Source organism: Carlito syrichta, unplaced genomic scaffold, assembly GCF_000164805.1.
Source record: "Carlito syrichta isolate Samal-C Ts95f unplaced genomic scaffold, Tarsius_syrichta-2.0.1 Scaffold126652, whole genome shotgun sequence".
NCBI classification, from domain to species: domain Eukaryota; kingdom Metazoa; phylum Chordata; class Mammalia; order Primates; family Tarsiidae; genus Carlito; species Carlito syrichta.
In genome coordinates this window covers 143665-158864 of record NW_007070748.1, presented here as the reverse complement: position 1 = coordinate 158864, position 15200 = coordinate 143665, and the positions used below count along the sequence as shown (strand labels likewise).

The window sequence follows — 15200 nt, the reverse complement described above, 5'->3', positions numbered from 1 at the left end:
GGGGAAGGGGATACCCAGGTGGGCCCCTCCCCAGGCTCCAACGTGCTGCTTGGGGCCACAGGCAGGGTGTGTTCATGCTGTCCCTGAATGGTGATCCATGACGCTTTCTCCCAGTTCTTGGCCTGTGTCTCCTTCTCTCACCAGGGTCTTGCGCAAGACTCCTAGTTGCAGGTTCCAGCTACTTCTCCTCCTCCTCCCTCCTCCCCTCAAAGTGTAGTGACAAGCATCGCTCTCCTTCTCCTCAAGGAGCAGTCTCAGAGAAGGGGGGCCCACTTGGCGTGCTGGTGGCAGAGCGAGGATTCAAACCCAGGCCCGCCTGACCTGAAATCCCACAGCCCTCACCCACTGCCACCACCTCCCCTGGTGATCAGGGGCTGCCATGAGCATCACTCTCTTGGGAACCCTGAGCATCTCTGAGGACACAGACCCTCATGGTGTCCCCACATCTCGAGGCTAATAGCCTAAGAGGGACTCCAACAAGGCAGGAAGGTTGGTTCACAACAGATTTATTGGCGGACCCTTCCTGCCGAGCTGTGACGGACATGCAAGGGGAGACTGGGCCTTCCCGCTCGGAACTACCCAGCCCCCAGGCATCACAGGAACAAGGCACTTTCCCAACAGCTGGGCCACACCTGGGCCTAAACCTCACCCGAGACTGGCCATACCCCCCCCAGGGCTGGCATGAGGGAGGCCAGAAGGGACCCTTTGGCTAGCATCCCTGTTGCTCATCCTGCAGCCAGCTCCTGGCCTGCCAGCAACGGCACAAGGCTCAGGACAGAGCAGGCAGGCGTCCAGACGTCTGTTGAATGACTGAATGAGAAAAATGAACTCAAGGGAGACCTGGTACTTCCTTCCAGGTTCCAACTGCGAGTGTTCAGAGCCCCTTGACAGAGCTGGATCTTGGAATCCTGCCCAAGTGGCTGCATTTCTTTGGTTTAGGGACAGCCTGTAACCAATGGTTCAGAACAGGCCTTCTGTACCCTTTAACTGCTCAAGCTTGCCTTAGACACATCTACTGAGGGCTTCCTTTATGCTGGGGAACTTGTAGGATTCGCTAACCCACAAACACACGTGATCTAAAATGCAAAGTCATTTTTTTTCTTTTTCCTTAGCAATGGGGTGTCACCACGTTGGCCAAGCTAGTTCTGAACTCCTGGCCTCAAGTGATCCTCCCACCTCAGCCTCCCCAAGTGCTGGGATTCCAGGTGTGAGCCACTGTGCATGGCGAAGCCATTCTCAGTCATAGTCTATGATGGTGCTGGCCTCCGTTCCTGATGGCCCACTGCTCATGAGCATGGAGGGCCTGTTGGTGCCAGCCTCACGTCAGCCCTTCCATCGGACAAGGGACAAGGGTCTCCACTATGCAGACAGGGAACGCAAAGCTCAGAGGAGGGAGGAAACTCGCGCAGGGATGCCCAGCAAGAGTCGGAACGTCCTGGGCCCGGGGGAAGGTCTAGCCACTGAGGATCCTGGGCAAGAAGGGCTGTGAGGCACAGCACGTGGGCCCAGGGCGGGCACCTGGGAGCTGTCCCTCAGACAAAGGCATCTCCACATGGCTTCAAACACCTCAGCAGTCAGGACGTCACTTTAGAGGGGGAAAAATGGGATCAAGAATATAACCGCCTGCCATGGTTTCTGCTGGGGCTGCTGCCGAAGCCCACCCAAAGCCATGGCTCTGTGGGCGTCCCGGCAAAGAGAGTGACCCTTCCCCATTCCTACAAAAGGCCTTCACCTCAGGTCTCATCGAACCCCCTCGTCAGCCCTGGAGGGTGGGCTGGTGGCCCCGGTGTGCAGGAGGGAGGTCAAGGCCTGGAGAGGGTGATGTGCGAATCCAGGGGCACCTCCCAGCTCAGAGGGTCTTGGGTCTGGGTCCTCCCTGGTGCCCCTCGGGCTGCCCGCTAATCTGCCTTCTTGGTCTTCTTCCTCCTGGAGCCCTCGCTCAGCTCCTCCTTGGACTTGGCGGCCATGGACGAATGCTGGCCACCGGGCCCACCACCGCCATGGGATGCTCCGTGGTTGTCATGGTGATGGTCGCCTCCCCAGGCCATCCCAAACAGCACAGGGCAGATGTAGCCCTCCAGGACATCAAATGGGGAGCTGTGGGAGTGAGTGGCTGTCAGGAACACCTGAGGGGGGACAGCAAGAGAGCCAGAGGGAAACCAAGGCAGAGAGCAAAGCAGGAGGAGGTGGGAGGGAGAGAAGCGGGGAGAGAAAACCAGTGAGGTCAGAGTTGAAGGTAGCCCAAGATGACGGCCAGTCATGACAGGACTCCTGGGACACGGGACTTCTGGTGCCGACAGACGGTGCAGGCATGCTAGCACAGCTGGTCACCCACCTCCCATGAATGCCAACATCTGGGTTCAGGAAGGCACAGTGATGGGTGCTGTGGGCTGAACGTTCGTGTTCCCCAAATTCATGTTGAAACCTAACCCCAAGATGGTACTGGGGCTGAGGCCTTTGGGGTGATGAGGTCACAAGGGTGGCGCCCTCTAATGGAACTAGTGCCCTTATGAAAGAGGCCTGAGACAGCTAGTTGGTCCCTTCTACCATGCGAGGACACAGTAAGATGCCAGCCACCTGCAACTGGGAAGAGGGCTCTCACCAGACTCTGACCAGGCTGGTACCCTGACCTTGAACTTCCCAGCCTCCAGAACCACGAGAAAGACCATTCTGCTGTTCCCAAGCTGCCCAGTCAATGATACTCTGTTACAGCAGCCTGAATGGTAAGATGTTTGGCTTGGGGTCACACTGCAAACATGTGGCGCAGACCCCAACATTTGGTACTCCTCAACCTTTTTCCCGAAAGCAGAGACTCACACCCATTTTCCCTATTCTTTTTTTGGGAGATAAGGTCTTGTCACCCAGGCTGGAGAGCAGTGGCACAATCACAGCTAAAAAAAAATCCTATTTCAGTCTCCCAAGTAGTTGGGATTACAGATTCGCATCCCACCTGGCTTATTTTTTTAAATTATTTCTGGCTGGGCTCAGTGGCTCAGCCTGTAATCCCAGCACTTTAGGAGGCTGAGGTGAGTGGATTGCCCGAGACCGCGGATTCGAGACCAGCCCTGGCAACTTGGCAAGACTTCGTCTCTACAATAAATAAAAAAAATTAGCCAGGCATGGTGATGCGTGCCTGTAGTTCCAGCTACTTGGAAGGCTGAGGAAGAAGGATTGCCTGAGTCCAGCAGGTTGAGACTGTGGTGGCCATGAGCCACTGCATTCCAGCCTGGGCAATGGAGTGAGACTCCAACTCAAAAAAATAAATAAAATAAATGAAATAAAATAAAATAATTTCTTGTAGAGATGGGGTCTTGCTGTGTTGCCCAGGCTGGTCTTGAACTCCTGGCCTCAAGTGATCCTTCTGCCTCAGCCTCCAAAAGTGCTGGGATAAGATGTGTGAACCACCATATCTGGCCTCACACTTCCTTTTGACGGCCCTGAGCTGGGGCCTCCATGCTGAGGGGAGGAATAGGAGGGAGAGCACTGTGGCCCCTGGAGACCCCTCTTGGGTCGGATAATCCGGATTCAAGGCACAACTATCAGAGAACCAGCTGAGTCCCCAGGTGCCTTCCCGGCTTCCTGCCCCTTCGGTCTCCATACCCAAGGCCCAAGACCAACCTCAATCTTTGCTCAGGCCTAGCCCTGCATACAGAAGGTATTACCCTCACCCCTGTTCCTGCCTGCAAGACACTGCTTTTTGTTCTTTTGTTTGTTTGTTTGTTTGTTTTTGAGTTGGAGTCTCACTCTGTCACCCAGACTGGAGTGCAGCAGCCGCTCCCGGCCACCTCAGCTTCGACCCTGCTGGGCTCCGGCGATCCTTCCGCCTCAGCCTTCTGAGTAGCCGGAACTACAGGGACACTGCTTTTTGAAAGCCCTCCTCCCACGGGCCTACTGGCAAGCTTTCCCCCTCTCTAGGCTGTCCTGCCCCAGCCATACAAGGCTGGGAGTGTCCAATGTCCCCGCTGCCAGCCTGGCGGTGTGGGTTGGCACCTATCGAGCCGAGAAGGCCACAGGCAGAGAAAGGCTTACCTTACAGGACACCATGAACATGGTGAAGATGAAGATGAGGCTGGCTTTGGACACTGGGAGCCAGCGGGTCTGCTGGAGGGTGAAGAGGACAGCTCCGTACAGGCTGGCCTTGGTGGGGCTGGAGGGAGCAGTGTGGTTACCGGGAGGGGCCCGCACCACTCGGGTATTTGTACATCTGCCCCAGTCATAATCCCCTTTGGGCTTCCCCAGCCATAGTCTCTGGAAGCTTCTAGAAGGCAGTTGAGGGCTGAGGACTCCCCGAGTCATCAACAGCAGGATCTGACCCAGGGTCAGGCACACGCGGGTGGGTACAGGAGGGACGGGGGAGTATGATACTCACAAGGACATGTGCAAGATCTCATTGGTCTCCGGCTTCCAGACCCCTCGGAGTAGTTGCTCGAAGTTGGACATGAGGGCGACGCCAGAGCCTGTGGGACAGGGAGCTTCTGGGCACACTGCCACCCTAGTCTCCCTTTCCTCTCAGCTGCATTCCCAGGGGAGCAGCCTCTGTGCTCCCAGAGTCTTCTCTAGAGGGACGCTGAGGCTGGGGTATGTGACTGTCAGCTGCAGGTGGGGAAACTGGGCCTCAGGGAGGACAGAGACTTCTGAGGGTCACAAGGCACATTTGGTAAAACCCACATGAGGACACCAGTCATGTCCCCGCCAGCAGGCAGGTCTTCAACCTAGGGGTGTCTGCACTGGGTCCTCAGTCCAGGACCCTGAGCGGTGCAGGAGGCACAGAGCACCCCACCTCCAGTCCCACTCCTCCTCAAGGCTCTGAGTTCTCCATCTTTCCTGAGCCACCGCCCTCTGGGAGACAAGCTGTACTCCGGGAAATGTGCTCTGTAGAACAGGCTTCCTGGGGGGCAGTGAGGAGGCCTACATGGAGACTTCATGGTTAAGATTCTGGAAGAAGCCAGGCACGGTGGCTCAGGCCTGTCATCCCAGCACTTTGAGAGGCCGAGGCAAGAGGACTGCCTGAGCCCATGGGTTCGAGACCAGCCTGGGTAACTTGGCAAGACCTCATCTCTACAATAAACCAAAAATTTAGTCAGGCGTGGTAGCTTGTGCCTGTGGCTCTAGCTACTTGGAAGGCTGAGGTGGAAGGAGGGCCTGAGCCCAGCAGGTCGAGGCTGTGATGACTGTGAATGTGCCACTGCACTCCAGCCTAGGCAACAGAGTGAGACTCCAACTCAAAAAAAAAAAAAATTTTCTGGAAGAATCTTCCCATTTACCCCAAATATACAGGCTCAAGGGGCTTAGACACCCACTCCAGGAACAGCTGTGCCAATGAGGTTGTCTGACGTGCACCACTGGACCATGGGATCTCACCTGGAGCAATGGTTCCCCCAAGAAGGCACCTGGCAATGCCTAGAGACACTCTTTGGGGGATGTTGCTATATCTGGTGTATGGAGGCCAAGGATGCAGCTCAGCACCCTGGAGTGCTCACAAGAGTTCCCCAACTAGGAACAAGCCAACCCCACGCATCCACGGTACTGAGGGTACTGTGGCTCTGTGGAGGGTAAGTCAAGGCCCTGATACTTTGCAGAGACTCACATATGGTGCACAGGACGCAGGACTGAGATGCCCAGTAGTTTTTAGCACTTGCTCAGGCCTTCTTTCCCTGCCTGTTACTCATTGGTCCGCTTCATTTCTTCCTTCCTTCCTTCTTTCCTTCCTTCCTTCCTTCTCTTTTTGAGACAGGGTCTTGCTCTGTCACCCAGGCTGAAGTGCAGCGGCATGATCACAAGTCACCACAGCCTCTACCTCAAGTAATCCACCCCACCTAAGCTTCCCAAGTAGTTGGAACTACAGGCAGGCACCACCACACCAGGCTTTTTAAAAATTTTTGTAGAGATGGGGTCTCACTATGTTCCCCAGGCTGGTCTCAAACTTCTGGGCTCAAGCAATCCTTGAGCCCTGGCCTCCTAGAGTGGTGGCATGAGATACCACGCCCAGCCACACCACTTCAATTATTACTGTTGAATTGTTTCTTTCCCCCTTAACATTTGCTAGTTTTTGCTTTATGTATTTTGGTGCTCTGTTTTTAGATGCGTATATGCTTACAATTGTTATATCTTCCTGGTGGATTGACCCTTTAATCATTATAAAATGTCTTTCTAGCCAGGCTCAGTGGCTCAGCCTGTAATCCCGCACCTTTGGGAGGCTGAGGTGAGTGGATTGCCTGAGCCCGCGGGTTCCAGACCCGCTTGGGCAGCAAGACCTCATCTCTACAATAAATCAAAAAATCAGACGGGCGTGGTAGTGCATGCCTGTAATTCCGGCTACTTGAAAGGCTGAGGCTGAAGGATCGCCCGGAGCCCAGCAGGTCGAGGCTGCGGTGGCTGGGAGCGGCCACTGCACTCTAGTCTGGGTGACAGAGTGAGACTCCAACTCAAAAAAAAAAACCAAAACAAACAAACAAACAAAACTCCTGGTCTCAAGTGATCCTCCAGCCTCAGCCTCCCGAGTAGCTGGGACTACAGGTACCACCATGCCTGGCTCTATTCATGCACTTGAAAGCATAAAAGGATCTGGGTGCAGTGGCTCATGCCTGTAATCCCAGCACTTTTGAAGACTGAGGGGTAGGATTGCTTGAAGCTACAAGTTCAACACTAGCCTGGGCAACAAAGTGAGACTCTGCCTATACAAAAAAGATGAAAGTAGCCGGGCTCGGTGGCTCAGCTTGTAATCCCGCGCCTTTGGGAGGCTGAGGTGAGTGGATTGCCTGAGCCTGTGGGTTCGAGACCCGCCTGGGCAGTGAGACATCATCTCTACAATAAATCAAAAAATCAGCGTGCGCCTGTAATTCCGGCTACTTGGAAGGCTGAGGTGGAAGGATCGCCGGAGCCCAGCAGGTCGAGGCTGCGGTGGCCGGGAGCGGCCACTGCACTCCAGTCTGGGCGACAGAGTGAGACTCCAACGCAAAAAAAAAAAAAGGAAAGCAAACAAAAAACCATACACAGGTCTGTAGGCTTCACTGGGCTGACAACAGGTCCATGGTTCACAAAGGTAAGAACCCCCACAGTTAGAGCACTAAGAAGCATGCTCACTGGATCAATGCTTCTCTCCAGGAGGAATTAGGCGATGTCTGGAGGCATCTTTGGTAGTCATAGCTGGGACAAGAGTGATACTATTATCTAGTGGATTGTGGCCAGGGTTAGTGGTCAACATCCTACAAGGCACAGGGTACCCACCACAAGGAACAGTCCAAATGTCAACAGTGAGAAGCCCTACTCCAGTGGCACTGACTTTTTTTTTTTTTTTTTAAACAGGCAGGGTCTGACTGGCTCTGCTGCCCAGGCTAGAATGCAGTGCTACAATCAAAGTTGACTGCAGCCTTGACCTCCTGGGCACAGGTGATCCTCCTGCCTCAGCCTCCCAAGTAGCTGGAACTACAGGTGCCACTATGCCCTCCTAATTTGTCTATTTTTGTGGAGATGGGATCTATATTGCCTTGCTAGTCTTTTATTTTTTGAGTCAGAGTCTCTCTGTCACTCAGGCTGGAGTGCAATGGTGTGCTCATGGCCACCATAGCCTCGACCTGCTGGGCTCAGGTAACCCTTCTGTCTCAGCCTTCCAAGTAGCTGCAACTACAGGTGCATACCACCATACCCAGCTAATTTTTTGATTTACTGTAGAGACAGGGTCTTGCTGAGTTGCCCAGGCTGGTCTCCAAACCCTGGGCTCAGGCAATTCTCTCACTTCCGCCTCCCAAAGTGCTGGGATTATAGGCGTGAGCCACCGTGCCTGGCTGCCCAGCTAGCCTTAAACTTCTAGCCTCAAGCAGTCCTCCTGCCTTGGCCTTCCAAAGGGCTGGGATTACAGGCATGAGTCACTGTGCCTGGCTGACATTGGCTTTTGCTGTTGTCATCACTGTCCCAGTTATCTTTGACAGTGCCTTTCCCAAAGCCCCTTCCCCTATGCCCTCAAGGCGTCTGACAGGGAGGTGTGGACACTCACTCTGTCTTCACCCCCAGCCTGGAGCAGGTCGGTGGGCGCCCTTGCTGTCGCGGTCCCACTCACCTTTCACCCAGCCGGTGGCGATCATAACAAACCACCCATGGTGGTAGTGGTGGTGCGCATGGTGGATGCCCACAGCAATTTTGCGGACCCTTACCACCTCCTTCATGGCCACAAAGATGAGCTTCACAGGCAGGAAGCAGACACATTTGTAGAACAGGTCCAAGGGGCAGAAGAAAATCAGGTACCTGTGGGGAGGGAAGATGCAGTGGGGGAGGGCAACCCTGAGGGTGGGTGGGCCGCGAGGGTGGGGTGAGGTCCAGGTGGGAGGAGGCAGGGCAGACTGAGGGCGGGGCTGGAGAGGCTGGGCTGGCTGTGTCAGACCCCCATCCCAACATGCCCGGCCAGGACCAGAGCCGGGCTGAAGGGTGGGCACCCAGGCCCCTGGAAGGTGCCGCGGTGCTCCTGCCCCTGACCCTTGGCTTACCAGACGGCAGAGGCCAGCAGGATGCTGGAGCTGTTGCTGAAGTAGTCGATGAGTGGCTCCCCCAGGAGCAGGTCCGCCAGGATGTAGCTCCCAAAGCAGTGCAGCATGGCGCACAGCCAGGATGCCAGCGGGTGGCGCCGCGACAGCTCCACGGCTCCTGGGGGCCGAGCAACCCTGCGTCATGGGTGCAGGGCGGCCTCACCCCTATGCCTGCCACGGCCTATACGCGTTCTGACCCACCACGTGCCGGGCAAATAGCAGAGAACCACCAGGGCTCAGAGAGGCTGTGTAAGGGCTAAGGCTGCACAGTGGAAAGACAGGGCTAAGTCGGACTCTTTGCTCCTCACCCAAAAATGGCGACAATAAGGACACAATCTCATGCCAGGGACTAGCTACGTCCTCATCTGTAGCATGGCTGAGTGATGACTTTTACTTTTGTTACCGTTGGAGTCTTGTTGTCGTGAGGAGACTGATCTTGGAGAGACGGGTTCACTTGCAGCTAGAAGCCCGGAAGCTGCTACTCCCATGGGGCTGACACCCAAGGCCCCCGAGAGCTTATGCTGGTGTTCTTATGCCCTCCCTCTGATGCATTCATTCATTCATTTAGAGATGGGGTCTTGCTTTGTTGGCCAGGCTGGACTCAAACTCCTGGGCTCAGGCGATTCTTGTCTTAGTCACTTGAGTAGCTAGGACTACAGGCATGCGCTACCACACCTGGCTGGTTTCTCATATTTTTTTGTAGAGACAGGGTCTCCCTACGTTGTCTGTGCTGGTCTCAAATTTCTGGCCTCAGGTGATCCTTCTGCCTCAGCCTCTGGAATAGCTGGAATCACAGACAGGAGCCACCGAGCCTGGCCCATTTTACACATATTTAAGCATAGAGTTCTATGGTATTAAATACATTAACATTGCTGTGCAACCATCACATCCAGAACGGTCGCGTCTTCCCAAACTGAAACTCTGTCCCCGTTAGACACTCACTTCTCATCTCTCTCCCCAGCCCCCCAGCACCCACCATACTACTTTGTGTCTCTACGAAACTGACTACTTTAGGGACTTCACACAAGTGGAATCACACAGTATTTGTCCTTTTCTGACCTATTTCCCCATTGTAACATGTGTTAAGATTTCATTTCTTTTTCAGGCTGAATCCTATTTCAATGGGTACCCACTTGGAATATCCATTCACCCATCAGTGGCCACTTGGGTTCCTTCCACCTCTTGGTTATTGTGAATAATCCTGCTGGGAGCCTGGGTGTGCACATAACTGTTCCACTCTCTGCTTTCAATTCCGTGGGGTATATACTCAGAAGAATTGTGGCCAGGCACCACGGGGACTCCTGTCTGTAATCCCAGCACTTTGGGAGGCCAAAGTGAGAGGACTGCTTGAGTCCAGGAGTTCAAGACCAGCCTAGCCAACATAGTGAGACCTTGTCTCAACCAAAAAAAAAGTAAAATTGCTAAATCCTAAGCTAATTCTGTGTTTAATTTTTTGAGGACTCACCATAATGCTTCTTGCAGTGGCTGTACCATTTTACATTCCTACCCACAGTGCACAGGGCTCTAATTTCTCCACATCTTTGTTAACACTTGTCTGTTCTCTGTTTTATAGTAAAAGTCATCCTAGTGGATAGGGAGTGGCCTCCTACTGTGGTTCAATGATCAGTGACGGTGAACCTCTTTTCATGTGCTTTTTGACACTTGTCTATCTTCTTTGGAGAGATGTCTATTCAAGCCTACAAATACGTATAGTTCTTCTGTATTTATTTATTTTTTTATTTTATTTTATTTTTTTGAGTTGGAGTCTCACTTTATCGCCCAGACTGGAGTGTAGTGGCACGCTCCCAGTCACTGCAGCCTCGATCTGCTGGGCTCCAGCGATCCTTCCACCTCAGCCTTCCAAGTCGCCGGAACTATAGGCACGCGCTACCATGCCCAGATAATTTTTTATTTATTGTAGAGACGATGTCTTACCAAGTTGCCTGGGTGGGTCTCGAACCCGTGGGCTCAGGTAATTCACTCACCTGGGCCTCCCAAAGAGCTGGGATTGCAGGCTGAGCCACCGAGCCTGGCCTTGTATTTATTTTTTAGAAACAGATCTCCCTCTGTCACCCAGACTGGAGTGCAGTGGTGCAATCATAGCTCACTGCAGCCTTAAACTCCAGGGCTCAAGCAATCCTCCCATCTCAGCCTCCTGAGTAGCTTAGACTACAGGTGTGAGCCATTGCACCCAGCTAATTCCTATCCACAGCTAAAAGGATGAGCTCCCAAGGGCAGTGGTTACAAACTGTATTCCTGGGAATGCTGAGATTTTGTAGGGGCAAAGGAGAGACCACGTGGGAATGTTCTGGGTCCTCTGTCCTGTGTCAACCAGAGCACACTTGTACTTACTGCTTCATCTCAGAGTGTGACACAAGACTTTGAAAAAAAGGGGGATGGTGCTCACATAGCAGCTTTTTTTTTTTTTCCAGAGTCACAGTCTCATTCTGTTGCCCAGGCTGGAGTGCAGTGGCATGCTCAACCTGCTGAGCTCAGGCAATCCTTCCGCCTCAGCCTTTCAAGTAGCTGAAACAACAGGTGTGAGCCACTACACCCCAGCTAATTTTTTTTTTTTTTTTGAGTTGGAGTCTCACTCTGTCGCCCAGACTGGAGTGCAGCGGCTGCTCTCGGCCACCGCAGCCTCGACCTGTTGGGCTCTGGCAATCCATCCGCCTCAGCCTTCCAAGTAGCCGGAATTACAGGCATGCGCTACCACGCCCAGCTGATTTTTTGATTTATTGTAAAGATGAGGTCTCGCTGCCCAGGCGGGTCTGGAACCCGCAGGCTCAGGCAATCCACTCACCTCAGCCTCCCAAAGGCGTGGGATTACAGGCTGAGCCACCGAGCCCGGCTCACTCCAGCTAATTTTTAAATTTATTGTAGAGACAAGGTCTCACCATGTTGCCCAGGCTGGTCTCAAACCCGTGGGCTCACACAAACCTCTTGCCTCCACCTCTCAAAGTGCTGGGATTACAGGTGTGAGCCACCAAGCTCAGCTCACATAGCAGCTTTTATTGTAAACAAATACCCTTCAGCAGGTGAAGGAATACACAAACTGTGGTCTACCATACCCCAGAATACCCAGCAATGAACAAGGAAAGAACTAGTGATATATGCAACAATCTAGATGGATCGCAAGGTTTTTTTGTTTTGTTTTTAGAAATGAGACCTATGTTGCCCATGCTGGTCTCAAACTCCAGGCCTTAAGTGGTCCTCCGAACCCTGGCCTCCCAAAATGCTGAGATTATAGGTGTGAGCCACCAGTCTCAGCCTTGAGAGCTTTAAGCTGAGTGAAATTCACCAATCTCAGGAATTTACATGCAGTATGATATAATAACATTCTTCAAGGGACAAAATCACAATGACAAGTGACAGAGGACAGACTGGTGGTCACCAGGAGTTAGGTTTGGGATGAGGGTCTAACTATAAAGGGGCAGCATGAGGAGGTTTCTTTTGGGGTAGTGGAAACATCTGTATCCTTATTGTCATATGGTTACCTGAAGTTACACATAATAAAATTTCACAAAACTCTATACAAAAAAAGTATATATAAACACTGCTGAATGCAATCTGTAGTTGAGCTAATGGTTTTGTACCAATGCCAATTTCCTGGTTTTGTTTATTGCTTTTTTTTTAAGTCAGGGTCTGGCTCTGTAGTACAATGGTATGACCATAGCTCACTGCAGCCTCAACCTTCTGGGCTCCACTTGAGCCTCCTGTCTCAGCCTCCTGAGTAGCTGTGACTACAGTATGCATCTCCATGCATAGCTGATTTTTTTCATTTTTATAGAGACTGGGCCTTGCTCTGTGGCCCAGGCTAGTCTCCAACTCCTGGGTCCAGGTGAGCCTCCTGCCTTGGCTTCCCAAAGAGCTGGGATTACACTCATGAGCCACCATGCCTGGACACAATTTCCTGGTTTTCATAATGAGCTATTGTTATGTAAGATGTCACTGGAGGAAGCTAGGTGAAGGGTACTTGCAAACTCTCTGTACCATTATTACAACTTCTTATGAACTATAAACTCAAGATAAAAAATATTTTAAAATACCATATTAAAAAGAAAGGTGGGCCAGGTATGGTGGCTCATGCCTCTAATCCTAGCACTTTGGGAGACAGAGGCCAGAGGATTACCAGATCCCAGGGGTTCGAGACCAGCCTGGGCAACTTGGCGAGACCTCATCTCTACGATAAATCAAAAAAATTAGCTGGGTGTGGTGGCATGTGCCTGTAGTTCCAGCTACTTGGAAGGCTGAGGTGGAAGGATCGCCGGAGCCCGGCAGGTGGAGGCTGCGGTGGCAGTGAGCATCCCCCTGCACTCCATCCTTGGTGGCTGAGTGAGACTCTGACAAATAAAAGAAAGAGAAATAGTCAGTTCAGGCTTTTTTTCTCTTTTTTTAGAGGAGACATATCATCTTCTTTCTAGAGATAGGATACCTTTTATCTCTAAATCTACATAAGCCATTTACATAAATGCCTGTTGTTAGGACTGATGTGCCCTCCAAAAGACATACGTTGAAATGCTATCTGTCTGCATGTGGTCATGTGGGACGCCAGGGCCTCTGAGAGGCAATTAGGTCATGAGAGTGGAGCCCTCACGAATGGCACTGGTGCCTTTGTATGTTCTCTTCTCTCCACTTCTGAGGGCACGGGAGACATCAGCTGACTGCCAACACAAAGAGTACCCTCACCAGAGCCCTACCATGCTGGCTGGTTCCCTGATCTCAGACTGCCAGAACTGTGAGAAATACATTTCTGTTATTTATAAGCCACCGGGTCCATGGCATTTTGTCATAGCAAACAGAACAGACTAAGACCCCTACATACGCTATGGATACATTCAACAAGGAGATTTAATCTTCATCCTTCCATGAGTACAGGGACCACGGAGGCCTGACCTGCTGCTACATCCCCAGTGCATGGCACTGTGCCTTACACTTAGTAGCTGTTCAACAAATAGTTGTGATCCCAGTCTGGGCAACACAGCGAGACCCTGTCTCTGAAAAAGAAAACAAAACAAAAATACCAACCAGGCGTGGTCGTGCACGCCTATCACCCCAGCTACGCAGGAGGCTGAGGTGGGAGGATCACTTGAGCCCAGGAGTTCAACACCAGCCTGTCTCAAAATATATACATAATAAAAAGTAAACAAATCATTGGGAGTGAACGAGATTACGGTGCATCACGCAGGGTCCTGGTATTACAGACATGAGCAAGACAGATGAGGTGCCTCCCTCAGAGAGTCCACATTCTAGCAAAGGCAAAGTCATGGTGGCCATGTTGGTCACTTTTGGTTACACTGTAACAACAAGCTTACCCTTACTCCATTTATTTATTGAGAAACCGAAATGGACTCTACTCTGAAGCAGGAGCTACCTTTTTCTTAGCTTGGTCAAACTCACAGAGGGGGACATAGCCTCCAGTGTCAGAGTTTTTCGAAAAACGTGAGTGGGAGTACATCCTGCACCCCAGCTGCTCACCATTCACTCAAAAGAAACTAGCACATACAGACAATGAGATCCAGGAGGAGGAAGTTCACTGACATTCTGGTGCCACAGGAGAAAAGTAAAGCCTACAGCCTCTTAGCAAAGGGGTGAGAATGACATCACGGAGGATACCAGGCTAGCTCTTTATAAGTGAACTCGTGTGCGCCTAAAGTTCTAGCTACTTGGAAGACAGAGACGGAAGGATCACCAGGGCTCAGCAGATCGATGCTGGGGTGGCCGTAAGTGTGCCACTGCACTCCAGTCTGGGCGACAGAGTGACTCCAACTCAAAACAAACAAACAAACAAACAAACAAACAAACAGAAAAAAGTGAACTAAGCCCAGGAGCCAGGAGTGGAGGCTGTGGGGGAACTGTGATTGTGCCACTGCACTCCAGCCTGGGAAACAGTGAGTGACTAAAAAAAAAAAAAAGTGAACTAGCCCCTGATCAGGGTTTCCCAACCTCAGCACTGTTGATGTTGGGGCTGATCATTCTTTGCTGTGGGGTCTGTCCTGTGTATTGCAGGATGCTGGGCAGCGCCCCTGGCTCTCACCTGCCAGAAGCCAGTTACACTGCCCCTTCCCCACACCCCCAACTGTGACAACCAAGAATGTCTCTAGACTGCCAGATACCCCTGGAGTCAAAAATCCCTTCTGGCTGAGAACCACAGTTCTAGCTGTATCAACAACGAAAAATCCCATACACTTATTGCTGAGGGGAAAAGTGAGTTGCAAAGTGATACACTTGTGCTTATATATATTTGTAACAACCCAGAAGTTTTCATGTGGTTCATAGACACACGTGTAGCAGCCAAAGGACAAATACTGGCAATAAGAACAATACAGGCAGACTTCGGGGAGGTGGTCACACCTGGTGGGTGGGGGAAGGGACAAGGTTGGCTGTGTCTGTTACTCTATTTCTTTAAAAAGTAAAAACAAGTCAGGTGCAGTGATTCATGCCTGTCATCCCAGCACTTTGAGAGGCAGAGGTGAGAGGATTGCCTGAACCCACGGGTTCAAGATCTTATCTCTACAATAAATAAAAGAATTAGCTGGGTGTGGTGGCGCACACTTGTAGTTCCAGCTACTTGGAAGGCTGAGGTGAGGTGGCAGGATCGCCTGAGCCCAGTAGGTGGAGGCTGCAATGGCCATGAGTGTGCCACTGCACTCCAGCCTGGATGACAGAGTGAGACTCTCC

General features: G+C 52.0%; 1 protein-coding gene across 1 annotated transcript in view; it reads right to left on the bottom strand.

Annotated features, from left to right (window-relative positions):
* Positions 1–486: 486 nt before the first annotated feature.
* The window catches only part of TMEM38A (transmembrane protein 38A), a 27325-nt gene continuing 12611 nt past the window's right edge, over positions 487–15200 (bottom strand). The window contains exons 4-8 of the mRNA XM_008048784.2: positions 8481–8637; positions 8057–8241; positions 4370–4457; positions 4030–4147; positions 487–2126 (exon numbers count right to left, since the gene is read on the bottom strand). Coding sequence (XP_008046975.2) covers positions 1899–2126; positions 4030–4147; positions 4370–4457; positions 8057–8241; positions 8481–8637 — 776 coding nt within the window. The 3' untranslated portion in view covers positions 487–1898. The remainder of the gene's footprint in view (positions 2127–4029; positions 4148–4369; positions 4458–8056; positions 8242–8480; positions 8638–15200) is intronic.